The 20,358-nt window shown below is 42.3% G+C and overlaps 1 protein-coding gene across 3 annotated transcripts in view; it reads right to left on the bottom strand.

Moving 5' to 3' along the window:
- Nucleotides 1-20,358, bottom strand: part of sh3pxd2b (SH3 and PX domains 2B) — a 233,610-nt gene that overhangs the window by 191,157 nt on the left and 22,095 nt on the right. For all 3 annotated transcript variants that reach the window (XR_013933647.1, XM_080436258.1, XM_080436259.1), the window contains exons 3-4: nucleotides 20,002-20,077; nucleotides 9,324-9,400 (exon numbers count right to left, since the gene is read on the bottom strand). Coding sequence is in view for 2 of the 3 variants with exons in the window: in XM_080436258.1 (XP_080292384.1) it covers nucleotides 9,324-9,400; nucleotides 20,002-20,077 (153 nt within the window). In the remaining variant the exon portion in view is untranslated. The remainder of the gene's footprint in view (nucleotides 1-9,323; nucleotides 9,401-20,001; nucleotides 20,078-20,358) is intronic.

Raw genomic sequence — 20,358 nt, 5'->3', positions numbered from 1 at the left:
CACATTTTTCAGGTAAATTCCACACAGCTACAGTATATTGCTCTCCCCCCCCACACACACACACCCCCCAACCCCATCTGACGCTGACATGATTCGGTTCAGTGGTGGAAAAAGTAATCACATTTTCTACTTAAGTAAAAGTATTAATACTGCAATGTAGAAATACTACATCGGCCCGTGTAAAGTAAAAGGCCCGTGTTCAAAATGTTACTTGAGTAAAAGTGCAAAAGTATTGGCTTCAAAATATACTTAAAGTGCCTAAAGTAAAAGTACTAAGATGTTTGAAAATAGCAGATCTACAAGCTCACAAGGCATTGCGATGCGACGCCTTGTGAGCTTGTAGATCGTCTATTTTCAAATAGCCTATGTATAAAATAGGGCTAAAGTGGTTAATGTATGTTTCATAATATCATAAGTTATATCTGCAAAGTAACTAGTAACTAAAGTTTTCAAATAATTGTAGTGGAGTAAAAGTACAATATTTGCCTCCGAGATGTAGTGGAATAGAAGTAAAAGTATTGAAAATTGGAAATAGTACCTCAAAAAAGTTCAATACTTGAGTAAATGTACTTAGTTAATTTACACCGCTGATTCGGTTTCAAAGCAGTGGCCGTAGGTTTGATAGCGCTGGTTTTCTCAACTGTTCTGGCAACTGCATTGAATTTAGGGGTCACTAGACCAGTAATCTCTCGGCTGAATCTGTCAGCAGTCAGCACCACTGCCCTAAACATGTAGTGTTGTTGCTGGTAGGAATAAACACAGAAGCTCCCGGTAGGAAGTGGACAAAGAAAGGGGAGGAGCCAAACCAAGTCCTGTTTCTACACAAAAAAAGGAGTTAAAACAAATGGGTTGCAAGACCAGTGTGGTTCTCAAAGTGGGGTCCAGGGACCCTCAGGGGTCTTTGCGGGGGTTCCAGGGGTTCTCCAACAAAATGAGAAACAACCACCATCTTTTAAACTTCAGCTATTCAAAAATAGCGGATCTACAAACTCATAATGCGACGCATTGTAAGGTTGTAGATCGGCGAAAATCAGAAAACAATTGAACATTTGGAATACTAAACATGGCATGAAATCTTGTCTGATGGGGGTCCGCGGCCAATTACATAACAATTTGGTGGGTCCTTCACGTGACAATGTTAGAAACTCACTGCACTAGACGTAACGGTAGGCAGAGATCCCTGATCGCTCGGCAACATGAGACTAGAGTGGTCCCAGCCATGAATTCAGCAGTCAGCTTGTGACCTGTTCACTCATTAGAATTCTCCCCAGGGACGAGACAGGAGACCTCCTCCAGGGCCCATTACAGCAAATGGACTTTATGGGTGTTCTTTACTGCACACAGCATTAAGGTAATTGGTGTGTGTGTGTGTGTGTGCGTGTGCGTGTGCGTGTGCGTGTGCGTGTGCGTGTGCGTGTGTGTGTGTGTGTGTGTTTCAGACAGAGGACAAATATGTCAGGAACAGAATAGGAACTGTTTGTACAGTCCCATAAGCATAAGGCACAGGGGGACCAAGCCCAAACGTGACTGTACTCTATTTGCCCACAACAACACAGTGCATCTTCCAAAACCAACCTCTTTCCAAACAAAAAACGGGCGTTATTTCTGTTTTGTGGCTAGACAATATTGCCAAATTAGAAGGTTTGAGATTGTTCCCCCCCCATGTCTGATGACTCAACATATCGACCTTTCCCTGACTAACCGAGAGAGAGAGAGAGAGAGAGAGAGAGAGAGAGAGAGAGAGAGAGAGAGAGAGAGAGAGAGAGAGAGGGTACGCATAAACTCTCTTAGAAATGGATAACTTATCTTGAACTCATTTGCAACTCAAGTCTGTTGTGGTTTTCATCGCAGATATTTGTTGACGTCCTTATCTGTGGAGTCATGTATGGGCTCAGCATCTATAGCAACAAACAACACGTTGACAGTACGATGCTGTGGGCATCGGACCTGTGTCCTTTCAGTAACAGGACAGGACTTTTGGAATGAAAACTGAAAACATATATTTGAGTGACCTGACTATAGTGATTCTAGTCCAGGAATCACTCTTCCTTACTACAAACAGTGCAGGGCCTCCATATCGTTTCAGATTGTGTTTCCTGGTTTGAATAAAAAACATCAGATTTCACAACCCGGGGGGGTGGGGGGAATTCCATATGAGTCAGGCTGAGGCCTCAGCTGTTTGACAGAAGGGCTGACACAGCTTTCCTCTGAGGACATTTTGCAAAACATCAAAAGAACCAAAAGAACTCTCCGGTTTCACCGTGTCAACCTGACTGTGCACAGGAGGTGAGTGAAACCCACCACCTAGTCAGCTCCGGCAGAACCACATTGGCTTTGAACATGTGGCTAAGGGGTCCTGGAGGACTGTGGTTGCTAACCTAGGGTCCAGACTCCAGCCCCCACCCCCCCCCACCCCCCACCCGTGAGGCCTCGTCTGTTTGGAGGTATAGGCTACATCTTTTAACACAGGGGTCTTCAACGTTTTTCAGGACCCCTTAGCTGAGAGAGGGAGATGAACCAGGGACCCCCACTACATATTGAATAAAATTGCGTTGCAGATTAAACTTTTTCATATATTTCATAGACAGCTTCATAGACTTGTTTGGTGTATTTTCAGACATTTAAACTCTCAGCACTTAGTAAACTTGACCTTAGGCTCTGTACTTGGTCTGCTTTTTTCCCCCTCTACAGTCTACAGCAAACCTCTTTGCCGAAAATAGCCGATCTACAAAGTTTGAGCTAGTAGATCGGCTATTTTCGGCTAATGTTCCCCTCAGAATATAGGGATGCTAGTGTTCAAGTGGTTAATGTAAATAAAAGAAAACATTCCTATGGCACAAAGATTTGGAGAACCCCCTGTAGTAACTCTGAGGACCCCCTAGGGGTCCCGGACCCCCTGTTGAAGACCCATGGTTTATCATTTTGCACTAAATCATAACTTGCTTTCATCCACTGTCTGCCTGTATGTTCTCAATGTGATATCAATCCACACAGCTTTTGTCAGGTGTAATAAAAGTGTGTGTGGGGGGGGGGGGGGGGTTCTGAGGAAAAGGTGGGGAACGCTGTAGGAGGATCAAAGTTGAGGCAGTGGTGGTGAGGGGGCACGGACCCCAGGACCATAGAGGTATAATATAACTAGAGGGCGGATTGCCCCGCCCCCAGCTATCATTTCAATGAATGTGCTCAGTGGCGTTTTGAAGCACCCGGAAGTAAGAATAGGAACCAATATGGAACCAATATGAACCAATGGAATCGCTCCATGCGTCGTGACGCGTCGTGAGCATGTGCACAAAACGGGAGACGCACGAGCAGTAGCATTTAAGTGCATTCTCAGATTTGACCACCAGGCTTGGCCGCTTCAATGTTCTACCGTAGTTCTGGGGGCTTGCCCAGGACGCTGTGTTGTTGACCTGTTAATCAGCGGGATGTGTCATCCAGCGAACGGTGAGAGGAACTTTCACCTGCCACCAACATGAACCAGGGGGGCAAAGCCACGAGGATGGATCATAGACCATATTCACACGGCGGCCATTGTGCTATTAAGCTAATGAAATGCCACCCCGTTGCCACCCCGTTTTTTCAATGTAAAGTGCCAACATGGCCGCCATGTGAATATGGTCTATGGCACAGTGCACAAATAGTAAAGCCAGGAGTTAGTTTTACATTCAACAGTAGTGTTCCATAGCACCTTAAAACAGTGTTCCATTTATGTGTACACTCTCAGAGTTACAGACCCGTACGGGTCAGGTGGTCGGGACAGTGAGTCGAAGGGTTAATTTCTTTTATTATTTGAGTTTGATATACTGGTGAGCGGACCCCATTTGTTTCCATTAGCATTTCAGCAAAATTCTAAGCAAGCTTACATTGAACATTTCTCAGTAACCATAATGCTGAAATTATGAATTTGAAAGAACCTTGGGATGTGCCACATCCCTTGAATATAATAGAAGGCCATTAGTTTGAAGAATGCAATGAATATATTGAAACATGGATGTATTCTAGCCAATTTCTTGTCCCTGTCTGTCTGCACATGTAAGCTGTGTTACTTTGTTGTGTGTATATGGGGATGCCACTTTCACCACACTTAAAACACACCGTTTTTCATCCTACTAGTGTTGCGTGCCTCTTACACGGTACACCATTTCTCAAATGTCACAACAGGTTAAGCCCACACAAAGAAATACAATCCTGAAGGCACTACAAATGGTGGCATGAGGTCAGGGAGGAATGACATCTCAAGCACTTCGACAACATGCAACGCCAGGCTGAAACAACCCCTGCTGACTGCATCCATTCCACACCCACAGTGGTGTATAAAGTAACTAAAGTATGTTTACTCAAGTCCTGTACAATTTCAAGGTTCCGTTACCGTACTTGAGTATTTCCATTTCTTTAAACTTTAAACTTTGTACTACTCCACTACATCGCAGAGGCAAATACTGTAAGTTTACTCCATTACATCTCAGAGGCAAATACTGTACTTTTTACTCCACTACATCTCAGAGGCAAATACTGTACTTTTTACTCCATTACATCTCAGAGGCAAATACAGTTTTTTTTTACTCCATTACAATTATTCGACAGCTTTAGTTACTAGTTACTTTTCATATTTAGATTAGTATTACTTGTAAAACTTACGTTAACTACTATTAAGCCCTATGTTATACTTCTTTCACCACTGCACACCCACACAGACACAAACCCAACAACACAACTCCTCCTCCCACCCCTGAACTCCTATTTTTCCCATAAGTGGTAAAAGATGTTGCCTACACACAGCTGTACATTCCTCTAACCCCACACGACCCTCCGAGACACTCAGGAGGCAAAAAAACACTCCCACAGCCAATGTCATGCACTTATTTCACCCCTAAAGCCTCAGTTATACTATGTGTGCCGGGTTTTGTGCTCAGTAAATAGCAGATCTACAAGCTCACAACACGTCAGGTTTGTGACGAGTTGTGAGCTTGTAGATCTGCTATTTATGGCACGCAACACCAGCGTGAAACTAAGTATAAATCAAGCTTAAATGTCACACACATAAACATCAGCTCTCGCTCATTTACTCAAGTACTGAACTTAAGTGCAGTTTTAAGGTATGTTTAGTTTACTTGAGAATTCCCATTTTGTGATACTTAAAACTTCCACTCCGGTACATCTCAGAGGAAAATTATTGTACTTTTTACTCCACTACAATTATTTGACAACCCTATTTTATACTTAAAAAACAGCCAATCTATAAGCTCAAAACGCGTCACACATCATGACGTGTTGCGAGGTTGTAGATTGACAAATGTTTGTATTTTTACTTTGGTACTGTAAGTATATATTTTGATGCTATATATATTTTTAATACTTGAGTACATTCACTCAAGTCACATTTTGAATACAGGCCTTTCACTTGTAACAGGGTATGTTTATATTGCGGTATTGCTAGTTTTACTTAAGTAAAATATCCGAGTGCTTCTTCCACCAATGGTCTCGCTTAATGGCAACAAACCTTGAGATACTTTTTCTTTGGTTGAGAAGGTCAGAAGTGACAATAACATCTTTCAGCAAGTGTTTTACTTGGCTGACAGTCATTCTGAACTGCATTGTTTTTAATGACTTGTTCTCTCTCTCTCGTCTTGGATGAAAACATCTGCTCAAATGCAAACAACGAGGAGGAACACAAAAGGAGGCATGTTGGAACTACCTTCCAACAACCAAACTCAATCCCCCCACGTCAGTCAGGCTGAGAGACGAATGTTTTACAGGCCCTTAAGGAGAGGGCCTTTAAAAACAAACAACAACACGGGCTGTGGGCTGTGGACATTATGCTGACTGGAGCAAGCTCAGCACTAAGCAAGTTCTTTGCCTTTGGCCTAGCTCATGGAGAACCAGATAGTCAAATAACAGCATGATATACCAACTGAGACGAGGCCCATAACTTGGTGTTGATTTTGACAGCAAATTTAGATTTAGTTTTAGTCATAGTCTTTTGAATAAAATTCCATTTAGTTTTTGTCATATTTGAGTCATCTGAAATGTTTTACTGTTAGTCTACTTTTAGTCGACTAAATCTACAGTTGATTTAGTCGACTAAAATGTATTTTGGCGGTGCCTTGATGGCGTCGTAATAGCTGATTTTACACTTGGTTGCGTGCTGAAAATAGCCGATCTACAAGCTCACAACGCGTCGCAGTGCGATGCGTTGTGAGCTTGTAGATCGGCTATTTTCAGAGCACAACACCCGACACCAAACATAAAATGACTTGTCTTAGTTCTACTGGATCTCATTTTAGTCTAGTTTTTATTTGTTGACGAAATTGTCGGTATATTTAGTCTTAGTTTTAGTCATCATAGCTTGGTTTTTATTTGATTTTGATCTAGTTTTCGTCAGTGAAAAAAGGTAGTCTACTAACATTTTTCGTCGACGAAATCAACACTGCCCCTAACCTCTGCAGATGTAGCACCCAAAAACAAAGAAGCATCTAAGACCTGTTGAGGTGGATGCACAGATTACACATAAATATATATTATATATATATAAATGTAATATGTATATAAATAACACAATGATCTTGAAAATAACTAAAAAAAACAATGGGATTGTACATTCCCGGAAATCTTACAGCAGAGCTACTGCAGACCTCATTCTGAGGTCAGTAAATTCCGGGCACATAACAAATTAAGTCTACTTCGCTCATTATCCAGACCACATTCTTAGGTGGTCAAGCTTATATGATTTGGATTGTACAGTACAGTTGCAAAAATACTAGTGACTTTCCAGTTTTCGTTACATTAAATATTTGCTGGGAGAATTTCCCCCAGATTGCCGATGCTGGGGTTTAAGTGGTTACGCCGTTTTATACTTCATCACACGACAGTGTCACGAGCCGATAATAGCCGATCTACAAGCTCAGAACGTGTCACGGATGCGCCACATTGTGAGGTTATAGATGAGATGTTTTTCTGCTATACACAGATGATTAAAAAAAATCTTTGTATTTTCAGGCCAACTCTTGATGCTATCAAATATCAGTTATCAAAAATCACAGTATACCAAAGTTAGTTCCGAGAGGCTTTCTAAAGAGTGCTAAAATCTCATGATAACTGCACTCCAACACATCCATTACTTAGCTTACCCGTGCCCTATCAACAGCCACTACCGACTGTAATAAAGTTTTTTTGGTTGTTTAAATTTTAATAACACACAACTGTGACTCTTCTCCCTCCTAAACTGCCCATTGCAGTCAGAACTGGAGGAGATTCACTCCAACTTTTCCGCAGTAATCTGAAGACTGACTTCTTCAGACTCCACCTGACCCCCCTGGCACTTCACTCTCCCTGTACCTCTTCTTACCACCTTCTGCCTTGATTCATGCTACTGACCAAGATACCGCTACTATGCAGACATTGGTCACTCGTTCTCGTGTTTTTGTTTCTTCTTAGGTTTGTTTTCTTGACATGTTAAGAATGTAATAGCATGATATTTAGACAGAAGCCAGGTTCCTTGTTTACCTGGTATCCTATATGTTCAATGTACAGCTTGTTACTTAGATAGCTTATTGTTAAGACAGATGCTAGGTTCATGGTTTACCTCTATACTATCCTAGTTTCTTGGAGCACTACACTGTTCTCTCTGCATTCTCTGTGATCATTTACCTTATTGTCACTCTGGATAAGAGCATCTGTTAAAGACCCACTAAATTGTGGGTTATCTGCCTGCATCACAACAGTGGCAAGATCTCATGCTATGCATGTACCGCTCCCCCTCATACAGGTTACTGCTGCCTAATTGAAATGTCAAAGTGATAACATATTACAGAGCATACACACAGTAAAGTATGGTTTCATTTCCACACGCAGTACAACTCATGGAACTTGTTACAGGAAGTCCATTCTTTCTCCACAACGGCATTAAAAATATATATACAAACAATGGGCAAGAAATATATTGTAGGATACTCTTATAAGGGAAGGCCAAAATATATAGAAGTATATGTGCAGACAGGAATTTTGCAATTTGCAACCAAAATGTGTATATTTTTAAAACATACAAATGAAATAATATTTCACTCGGCTATAACATGGTGAAACATGGTGAAAATAGCCGATCTGCAAGCACACACCGCGACCCGTTGAAGCTTGTAGATCGGCTATTTTTGTACATTTTTGGTAAATTTGTGCTTAGAATGACATGCCCAGCTTGAAACAGACGTGACCCTTTGATCTTCCAGAGCATGTGGAACTTGAAACAGGCTAACTGAATGTCTCTGTTTGACAGATATAATATCTGTGAGGAGAAGCAGAGCAGGTGATGTCTGCCGTTCACTGAAACGGGGCAATGGACACATCTAGAATAGACACAGCTCAATGCGTGCAGCAGTGGTGGTTACCAGATTTTCCTGGTCACTCTCAATTTAACTTATCACGCTCTCAATGAGAAACAGAGGTAATTTCTTCCATTTCCCTACGCAATACAAAGCTAGAATTGGATCACTGGATGCTATACGTAACTGTTGCTTTTCCACTGAGATCAGCAGCACTGTGTACCCTTTACTTCTAGTAGCTGATCATGTAATAGTTAGTAAGTAGCCTCATGTGGCACATACATCAGGGTCTTCTTCTGTAGCGTGAGGCGCCTTGCTGTACAAGTATATCCCCCAGCCACGATGTACAAGTACACCCCCCTGGACATGACGCTAGTATGTCACAGGGACCTACCCCCAAATGCAACCCTTGATGCAGAGTGCCAAGCAGGGAGGCATTGGGTCCCAATTTTATAGTCTTTAGTATGTACCGACCCAGCAGGGGGATTGAACCGCGGCCCTCCCAATCTCAGGGCGGACAATCTAACCACAAGGCTACTAGTCTGCTCCTGATTTCGTGTATAGAGGGGCGGGTGTATAGAGCCGGCGAGAGACTGCGCCTGATCCCATTGGTTCACCGATCTGTCCGTCAACCCCCGCCCCGTTAACACAACATTACGAGCGACGCCCACTGCACTCTGGTTGGTTGGGAAATGAAACACTTCCTCATACCCAGTACAGGCTATGGTTGGGCCAGGCTTTTATTTTTTAGGTAAACTAAACAATAAAAGCCTGGAGATCGAGGCTACAAGGCCACTGAGCTGGTTGCAGCATGTAGTAAGGCGATTGATTTCTGGTCACCATGGCTTTCTTAATAGATCGACCTACTTCAGCCTCCTGGATCCTTCACAGTAAAATGCTCACTCCGAGTGTACAAATGTAACCAAAAACGTGGTCCATTTGGTTACATTTGCAGACACCCAGTTTTTTCATTCCAATCATTGATTCATTTCAGTGTACTCTACTCACCCCGCAGTACTCATTGATGGGCCTCAGCCGTTTCATGGCAACATCCCTGATGTGGCTCCTTCTGAAAAGGATTTTTCCTGGAATAAAATCAGGGACAAAAGTCATTAGGTACTGTACTGTGTACTATAGGCCTATGCATGCAGTAACATAGCAGCCATTCTTATAACCAGTTTCAGCTGTCAATACAGTTGCTTTTTGTTAGGCTTTTTGAAAATAAATATATAAATGGGAACCCACGCGATCATAATCTGCTCATAAGGGGTTCATTGTTTGTAATATTGCCTCACGAATATTTTTTTTTGTGAACAAGCGTTCACAAAAATATCTATAAAAGTCAAACGACACATCGCGTCATTACAATGCAAAAAAAATATTACAGCTTTGGCATTTGGCTGACGCTCTCCCTCATCCAGAGCTTCTTAATGCGTTGCGAGAACTTCCAACGGGGGGTCGATGAGGGCACGATGCCGGTCCTGGACAACATCAGTCCATTAGAATGCAGACAGAGGCTGATACGGTAGGCCCATCAATAATGTCAGTCTGACAGCGCCGAGGCGGCTTATGAGCTGTGGGAGACCGCTGGCCTTTTCCTCGCTTATGAATAAATGATTTTGGGAACCCAAATTATGGCCATTATGTGTGACTATCTAAAAACCACTTCCCCGCCATTCTTATCTTCAGTCGCATACAAGCGCTGGTATGTGGGGGTTCTGGGGCAGCCATAACAATAACAAGAAATGACTACAAAATACAAATAGGCCTCTTAAAAAGAAAAGGGGAGAACTTTTTTAGTGTGTTACTTTTATGGTTAAGCAGGAAGTTACAGCAGCCAGCATACATTTTCTACTTGGTTTGTAGCTGGTGAGGGATCTCTCGAGCGGTCAGACAGCCAAAATGTACGCTTGTGAACTCGACATTAAGTCGAGGCTGTAAAACATTGATTCCCGACCTGCGGGGCGGGGCCCACTGGTGGGCTGTGAGAATAATTCCAAATGGGCCCCCAAATAATTGGCGACACATTAAGATTATAATGACGACATAACATTAATATAAAAAAATTTCTTTGTGACGCCGATAAATATGAACTGAAAGTATACTACGTTAGTTCCACTGATCCAAGCCGGAACACAATCGATTGATTGATCATTCAAATAAACATGCTCTGTAAAATGCACTGATGGCCGAAAGGCTGCCTTTCTGAGTGGTCAGACGGCTGGGTCGCAAACGCTTTCTGGGATTTTCAAGCAGGCCCCGATCTAGGAAAAAGGTTGGGAACCACTGCTGTAAAAAGAACAAAAAGGGCACAAAGGGCGACATGGTTTTCCAGAGGTTACGGTACCAACGGGCTTATGGTATTTGTTAAGAGAGCCTTTAAGGCGGACTAAGTGAAACATGACTCTATCACTGTGGAGATCTCAATGGAGAGGTCTCTCTCTCTCTCTCTCTCTCTCTCTCTCTCTCTCTCTCTCTCTCTCTCCTCCTTAGAATCCATGCTGCCTGAAATGGCTTCTTCTCTGCAGGCTTGGCTCGGCTCTCAGGGCTCCCAAACCGCAGGATACACGTGTCTGCTTTGTGTGTGCACCGTAAGTGTGTTTGTGTGCGTATTTGTGCATGCTAGTTAGAGCGAGAGGGGGGGAGAGAGAGAGAGGGAAAGAGAGAAACAGTCATGCATCTGATCCAAAATGCACTGCTGGAAAGTAAGTATATTTACTCAAGTACTGTACTTAAGTACAGATTATTTTGGCATACTTTTACTTTGCTTCAGCACTATTTTATACTTCAGCTATATTCCAAAAACAGCTGATTTACAAGCTCACAAAGTGTCACATCGCAACGCTTTGTGAGCTTGTAGAATAAGCTATTTTCAAAAAAGCTTTATACTTTCACTTTGGTACTTTAATTATATTTTGATACCTATAGGCTACTTTTGTACATTTTCTCAAGTAAAATTGCAAATACAATACTTTTGCTTGTGACAGAGTATTGCTACATTGCAGCATTACTTTCACTTAAGTAAAGAATCATAGTATGTCTTCCACCACGCAATCCACACAAAAGTCCAGTCCGCCTCCACAACCCCAGACATCCTCACCACGACCACATCCATTAGCTGACTCAGGTGGGGGAGGGGGTGGGTGAGGGGGTGGGGGGGGGCAGTGCTGGAGCGGAAATCCCATTCATCTGCATTTCCTTCACTTGAAGCAGCTCACGTTGTTTATTTTTAGTAGGACAGATGTTTCATACATGTAACTCATGCCTACTACTAACACGGCACACTTTGACAGCGTTACGGCTGCAATCTGTAAATTGCACGTCCTACCCAGGATTCTAACCCTGCGAGTATAGAGCTTCAGGCGGTACTACTTGTCAACCAGTTGGTGTCCTCCCCGACACCCGGGTCTACTTTTCTCTATGGAAGAGCACAGAGATCACCTTTAACCGTTGCAAATGTACTAATTTAGTTATTGTATTAAATCAACCTCTATCATACACATTGGTTAAAGGGACTACACCATGAATTTTAACTTGTTCTTCTTTTTTGTGTGTTTTTGGTCTCCCCTACCTCTCTTCTATCCCCCAAAATACCCCAGTTTGAACACTCAGGCTTTCACAGCAAATCTGGGGTTTTCTGTAAATTGGTCTCAAAACAGGCCAAACTGATTTGGTCCCTGACGTGACGTCACGTCAGGGAACAATTCCTCCCGTTTTTCAGTTCCAATCCCCCTTTTCTTTTTTTTTCTTCTTTTTTTTCTCCACACAGAACCAGGAGATAACATGCATACAAACTGGCTCATTAGTGCCCCGTGCCAAACAGGACAATGTGGTATTGCAGGTAAAAGTGCTTTATAAGCCAGAGAGAAGTTAGTTGGAATGAGTATATCTGAGGCTTGATTTAGGCTCAAACCCTTTGAAAAACGTTTGAGGGACATAAACAATATGATATTAAATATTATTATTATTTTTTTAATTCATGGTGTAGACCCTTTAAAATAATATTTTATTCATTTAAATAATAATAAACGTTGAGGGTTATACTGTGTTCATGAGTGGCACAGATACATAAAACATAAATGTCAGAAGGCATATAGGTTCATAAAATTATAATGAGAACAGATGAATGAATGTTTCAACCATAAATCCTAAAGACGGAAGTCTTAGTTTCTAAGAGGAAAAAGAAGAATCCCGTCTAAAAGTGGACAGAATTACATAGCAGACACACTCTGTGTCATTGAAGGTGCCGGTGACGTGTCGCCGATGAACGAATACCTAAAGTTAGACTGTTTATTCTCTTCCTCCGCCTCTCGTAAGACTTTGAAGAGCTCAGAGACTTGAAAGTCAAACCCCCCCCCGCCCGCCCGCCCTCCCTCCCTTTCTTCCTCTGTCTCTTGCGTTCTCGTCACTTCTCTGAAAAGAGAAAAGTGCTCTTGACAAGTCTTCCCAAAAGTTCTCTGGGGGTCAGAACGCAGAACGTTGACTCAACACTGGCCCGCTCTGTATGCGCGGCGGAGGCAGCGGTGGGGCTCATGGGTGCAGCAGCAGCAGCAGCATGCAGCCCCGATGAAAAGGGCCTGTTCTGGTAAAAAAAAAAGCAAGGATAAACAGACACCGCCGCTTTTTGGAGCCCAGGGGCTGCTTGAAGACGGGTGGGTGGGGGGGGGGGGGTCCTGAGAGGAGTTCGGAAGATGGAGATGGGGGTGGGGGGGGGGGGGGGGCTGGGAATAAAAGGCCTTTCTTTCCGCTACCTTCTTATAAGTCAGCTCTACAGTGAGTCTCTGTGTGTCACTGTGTGTACCAGACTTTTAACCCGTTAAGACCGGGAACGCATCTGTGTGTCATTTTAAGATTTCTTTGGGCTATTAAAAAACAGCCGGAGATACAAGCTCATGAGCTTGTAGATCTGCTATTTTTGAAAAATCGTGGAAAATTTGGGCAAATCTTTGAACATGTACATTTTTTAAGCGAACATTTGTTAAATATTTTTGTTCCAGGGACCCCCAGAAGCACTCGGTGCCGCGCTATGAGCTTGTAGATCTGCTATTTATGAATAGCTAAAAGAATCTTAAGATGACACAGATGCGTTCCCGGTCGTAATGGGTTAATACGTTGTGCCTCCCTCCCCTCGTGCTACTCGACTCTCGAGGGGGATTTGGGACTAACTATTTTCAAATGATCTGATGCATATCAAATTGGAGCCCTTGAAATGAAAAAAAGGACCACTAGCCTAAAACTCCCTTATTGCCGCTAAAAGCAATGTTTGTAGTGCACGTGTGTGGAGGTCAGAACTGAAGCATGAGCATGTGTGTACTTTGTGTATGTGGTAATTACAGGTATGCCCAACACACTCCGACTGGACAAAGACAATTATTGCTTTCGCCAACGCTGAGGGGGAAGCGAGACCTTGAGAAAGGCATGTGCATGATGCATACGTTATGTTTCTTTGATCTTGCCACTTGCCAGTAATTCAGGACAAACCTTTTTCATTTCAAGAACCCCCACTTTGATTATGCATTAGACCAGTTATTAGACCAGTTATTCCCAAATTGTGTGCTGCCAATGAAACAAGTCCAGGTGTACCGTGATATTTTTTGACAATCATGAATTTTATTGCAATATAACTATACAACAAGCTATGAATTTACTATTACATCAGTCATTTGTGCGCACTCATCACAAATTTGTTTACCACTTTCAACCCGGCGTCACTATTTTGGGCATCTCAATGTATGCGGAAATGTTAATTTAATGTATTTAATTGTTTATTTATTTTCAAAAACTCTTTGAAAATAGCAGATCTACAATCTACACCTCACAATGTGTCACAATGTATTGCGTTGTGAGCTTGTAGATAGGCTAGCTTCACTATAAATACATGTGTTTGCTTGAGATGATGACTTGCCCATTGGGCACAAAAGGTTTGAAAACCACTGCATGAGACCACAGACCCCATTTGATGGGATTTTGATCTCTGAGACCCCAATCAACACTGTGAAACCCTGAGCATTAGTTTAACTCTGAGTGAGTACAAAATGGAGCCAAATACTGTAGACCGTCCATTTGGCCCCATTTGTTACAGACCTGTAACGGTCATTTAGCTAGGGACCCTCTAGAACCAACTCAAGGACCCTTTGGAGTCACCAGACCATGTTCAAGTTCAAGTTCCTCGTCATTCATAACTTTACATCAGAGATGCACAGCAGAACAATATTACGTTACAATGGCTATGTCAAAAACACCACAATTCATAACCTCAACTAGAAAAAACTCAGCAATGTTTCAAATAAATATCATAATTAACACTAAAATAATTGGCCAAACCATTTCAAATATAAAAATGTACGTATCACACAAATATCCCGATTCTATTGCACATGAAACCCTAGACCCATACGATTCCACACAAATGAATATTGCACATACTATTAAAGTGCATGTGTATTTCCAATGTGAATATATCACATCTCAATGTCTCTTGAGAGCTAGTGTTCCGGTACAACAGGTAGGTCTGTACGTCTGCCTGGAGATCTGGCTTGAGGAGCAGAAGGGGTGAGTGTGGAAGTTGGCTGGTGTCATGAATACATCAACCTCTGAAGGTCTGGGTCTCTTACAGTGCCAGGAAGAGACGTCTGCAGCCAGACAAGTATACAGTTTGGATATTTATTTACGCTGTTATTTTATAACACGGGTTGTTAAATGTTCCAGCAACAAATAACAAAACTGAACAGTTCATTTCCAAAATACTATAAACCAGTGCCTTAAAATTATCGTTCAGTCCCTCTAGACTAGTATAGTTAGAGGATCCAGTGTGTAAAAGTGTTATCATTCATTAGTGGACGATGTACGTTTTTTTTTTACACAGAGCAAATGAAATAGTTTGTCAAAAAAGCATTCTGCAGAGAAGACATTTATATTATCTGCAGTCGTTGCCAAGGAAAGCCCTTGAGAGCTGCATCAAGAACAGTATCTTCCAGGACTCAAGTCAAGAAATGTCAAAACACGGCTCCAAAAGGTCAAGTATGGTGCGTGAAGACGATAAACTAGACTTTGGTGAGGAAACTTGGCAGGAACGTCCAGCAGACGTGCATCGCTGTAGACACAGCGCCGTGGCAGACAGACTACTTTGCTGATGTGACTATACTACAGGAGTAAAAATACAGCTCGGGCCTTGAACAAACCAACTCCTGACAGGAAAACCCGCTTCCGCACCTTGTTAGTTCGGTCTGAGTTCTCACACCAGACTTTGGCTCTGTCGATGAAAGACTTCTGACCATCGTATACAATGAAAAAATAAATACATGTATTTATTCAGGTGGTGCACCCATTTAAATTAAGTGTCATTACTGTTAACAAACATTGCTTGCTAGTCTAACCCAACGTAATGTACGTACCTGCCTCCCATTAGGTGATCTAATTTTGAGGCTGTTTGAGCTCAAACGTTTCAACTGAGGAAACCTAAGACAAGTTCCTAAACAAACCAGACCCATGCTGTCCACCTCGTGCTTCTTGAGGGAAATCTGTAATAAGGCAATACTCAAGGCAATATCGTGTTTAACCCATTAAGACCTGGAACGTATCTGTGTCACTTTAGATTTCTTAGGCTATTAAAAAATAGCAGATATACAAGCTCATAGCTTGTAGATCTGCTATTTTTGAAAAATCTTGAGAAAAAATGTTTTAGATTATTATTTTTTTTTAACATTTTTAAGAATCGCCTAAGGTCTTAATGGGTTAACAAGGGCAGTCTAGAGGTGTGCATCGTCTAGCTGTGTGCTTCACTGTCAGTGTCCTTGGCATTTGACCACCAAATTGCACCACGCGTCACATATTGAGTCAGAGATCTAATATGACGTTTCATGCCCTTGTGTTGTGATTTGACCATATTGTATCGAGTCATTACGGACAGAGTGACATATGTAACAGGACAGCCTTGTGACAATTATTTTGTTATCACTTGATGTTTTCTTTTGTTTGTCTTTTTTTTTCTTTGTTTGTTCTTCTCTTACTTGGATTAGTAAACAAACCGTATTTATCAATAGTTTTTCAGTTTTGTTAAATCAAACTACGAAACTATGTTCATTGATCTGTTTTGATATTTGATTTTGTTTTTAAATGGGGTAGGCAAAATAAGCTATAGCTTCAGCCTACACCTTTTTTGGACCAATTTAATGTGCATTACTGATATGTACTGTACTATACTATACTCTAAAAAGGTCCGAAATAAACTAACCTAACTAACTAACAGCTGATCTAATGAACAAATAGATCCTATACATAAATACCAGCCTTACAAAAGGCATTTGGCTGCGTCTACTGTTCTCATGAATGATGACGTGTCTTTTGTTAGCCCTTGTGGGCATTAAAAGAGGAGGACTGTATTGCCACCGAGCGGAGCATCCCAGTTGGCCTCTGCGTGTATCTACGGACAGTGATCGATCGCCTTGGCAGACTGTGCATTTGCGATGCCGGCAGCCCAGAGGAAATGCAGAGAGAGAGCATATAAGAGAGAATGTGTTTCCTGTCACTGTCTGACAGACATGTGGGCGGGGTGGGGGGTGGGGATTGGGGGGGCATAGACCTCTGACAAGGGGAGAGACATGGAGTGGAAGAGTTAAATGAAACCACCTGAACAAACGTCACCCAGTTCACCGTCAAAAGAAAGGCAACATAAAAAGTTCAAACTGCAGGAGGGCAACGTAGCGCGTATAGCGAGAGTCGGTACTGCAAAGCTCGCTGGACAAGACGGACAGACACATGGACAAAGACAGCGGGTGGGCAGTGTTGATTTCGTCGACTGAAACTATGACGAAAAATGTTCGTCGACTACCTTTTTTCACTGACGAAAACTAAATAAAAAACGAAATAAAAACTAAGCTATAATGACTAAAACTAAAACTAAATATATATTGACAATTTCGTCAACAAATAAAAACTAGACTAAAATGTTAGTGAGGCATCTAGTGGAGAAGAGATCCAGTACTATCTATCCATCTCTAAAAGACAAGTCATTGTATGTTTGGTTGCGCTCGGCTGTTGCGCTCTGAAAATAGCAGATCTACAAGCTCACAACGTGTCGCGCTGCGACGCGTTGTGAGCTTGTAGATCGGCTATTTTCAGCATGCAACCAAGTGTAAAATCAGCCATTACGACGCCATCAAGGCACCGCCAACATACATTTTAGACGACTAAATCAACTGTAGATTTAGTCGACTATAATCTTATGATATTTAGTCGACTAAAACTAGACAAAAACTAAAACATTTCAGATGACTGAAATATGACTAAAACTAAATGGAATTTTATTCAAAAGACTACGACTAAAACTGAATCAAAATTTGCTGTCAAAATCAACGCTGCGGTCGGGTTAACCACTTAAGCCCTGTTTTCGCTATTCGTAATGTATTATTGTTGTTTAGTTTCAGTTTTTTACATTTTCCCCCCCATGACCCAAAATAGGGACGCCAAGTTGAAAGTGGTGCATGGGACGCTGAGCGTATACCGTAAGAGAAAATCAATATTCCATCCCCAACTGTAAAGGGCAACTAAAGGACAGAGAGGACTTAAAGGGGGGAAACTATGACTAACAGTCACCATGGTTTTTATAACTGTATTTCCATCTAACTACAGCTCTGCCGTGCTTCCTTCCTCTCTCCCTCATCCCTTTCTCTATTGCTTTCCCTCCCTCAGACTCTCTGTACATGTGCTACGTGCACGTGCATCATGTGTGTGTGTGTGTGTGTGTGTGTGTGTGTGTGTGTGCGCCTACATGCGTGCACTGCACGCATATCATGTGTTTTGAGTGTGTGATCCCCTCAATGAGTTCCAGACCCCCGAAACACACCTCAACCTCCACCCACACCTCCTAAGGGGTGGGGGGGGGGGAGTGGGTGGGGATCCACTGTGGGACCTTTAAGGGCGAGGCGTTCTCTCCCCAAAAGTACAAAAACAAAAACAACTCTATCTATCCATCTATATAAGATATAATTCTCACCACTCACAAACTCAGTTCGCTAATACACAAACTTAAGTGAAACCAAAGCTCTTGTTGAAAACTAAACTTCGGCTCTCTTGTATTTGTAGCACTAGCCCTGCAGTACAGCGCTGAGAAACGCCCAGACAGAGAGGCAATTTAGACCACTACACATCAGGTTTTTTTTTTAAGATGGAAAAACACAATTGTGCTTGGTTTACGGAAACAGTGAGATCACGAGAAGTGTGTATTCTGGTAGGTTATTATGCTGCCTGGTTCCTTGCGATGGGCAAACCAGGCCACACACACACACACCCCGATCAGCTCTGCTGTTTTCACAACCTGCAGTATGGGTCTTCAACGGGAGGTCCAGGACCCCTAGGGAGTCCTCCAAAGGGCCGCCACATTTTTGTGTGATAGGAACTTAACCAGTTGAACCCTAGCATTACTATTCTACTATTCTGGGGGGGAACATTCGACCGAAAACTTGAAATAAGGAGTACTTTTACTGTTGGTTCATTTTGATGCCAATACTCATTTTGATTCCGGAATTTTATTTATAACAGAGAATTTCTACATTGCAGTATTGATACTTTTACTTAAGTAAAATATTTGTACTTTTTCAACCACCCCCCAGTCAGGGCTAACAGACTCACTCCCCATTTTCCACCACCTCTGCACCTCACCCCCTAGCATTCCTCATTCCTTGTATCACTGCTTGATTTAGATAGATGCTAGCCATGTCATCCAGATGTATGTTGTTTTCTCGTTAACATATCTCTGCTGTCCGGCAGGAACCAGCTAACTCGAAAATGTTCATTTTTCAGGAAATGAAAAAAAGTGGAGTTAGGAGGTTTTGTTCATCATTGATAAGAACAGCTGAATGGACCTCCAAGCTCACAATGAGGTTGGAGGTCAAAAGGGGGTGGAGCCTGGAGTCAGCAAAACCAGCTAACTCCGGTGGACTTTGCTGGTTCAGCAGAAATTTTGAGGATCCAATGGAGTTAGCTGGTTTTGTCAGAAGTGCTTTTTAATGCTTTTCATTGGTTCAATATTTTTTTTACCAACACACAGACGTAAAGGGTGTACAATGGCCTTGATTTATGGAAAAAAATGCAAAAGCGTCAAAATGGAGTTAACTGGTTCCTGTCGGACAGCAACGATGCTATGCATGTTATTCAGATAGACGTATGCTCTTTGCTTGTCCAAAGATGCTAATTATGCTATTTAGATTAGCATTATTGTTTAGACAGATGGTAGTTGTGATGTTTACTTTGTATCCTAGTTACTTTGTAGCACTTAATAGTTTTCTTTGCACTCTCTTTACTTGACCATTAGCCTGTCATTTGTTGGCTAGGGTTCATGCCATTTACTCCACTTTGTAAGTCACTCTGGATAAGAGCATCTGCTAAATGCCTACATTGTAAATGTGATTTTAATTGTCTTGAGAGACTAAAGTCAGAGGAGAGACAGAGAGATGAATAGAGAATGGATAGAGGAAAAGAGAAGCGATAGGGTAGGAACAAAGAGAGGGTGTGTGTGTGTGTGTGTGTGTGTGTGTGTGTGTGTGTGTGTGTGTGTGTGTGTGTGTGTGTGTGTGTGTGTGTGTGTGTGTGTGTGTGTGTGTGTGTGTGTGTGTGTGTGTGTGTGTGTGTGTGTGTGTGTGTGCGCGCGTGTGCGTATCAAGGGGCATCCAAGACGTATAACTCTTACCTGGTAGAAATGGAATAATTCTGCGTTTGGGGTCTTTCTGACCTCCCTCCACCGGGAATTTATCCAGCAACTCCATCTGAAAACACCACAATACGTACATTAACACTGATAATCGCACAATACCCAGACACTGAAATATGTTAAAATCAGACAGATGCAAATAGAAACAAACACAAGAAAACACACACACTTCCCGTTACACACATCTGCATGGCTGGGGCTTTGCATTTTTACAATTCAGCAGTTCCTAAAAGGAATTCTGCCAGTAAAGGAGGCCTGCCAATGATTAGGAATGTCCTGAGCAGATGGTATGGCTTTTCCCATTGCCGGTACATATGCTGTGCTGCTATGGGCCCT

The sequence above is a fragment of the Gymnoscopelus braueri genome, assembly GCF_963280865.1.
Source record: "Gymnoscopelus braueri genome assembly, chromosome: 8".
NCBI lineage: Eukaryota > Metazoa > Chordata > Actinopteri > Myctophiformes > Myctophidae > Gymnoscopelus > Gymnoscopelus braueri.
This window is presented reverse-complemented; position numbering and strand designations above follow the sequence as displayed.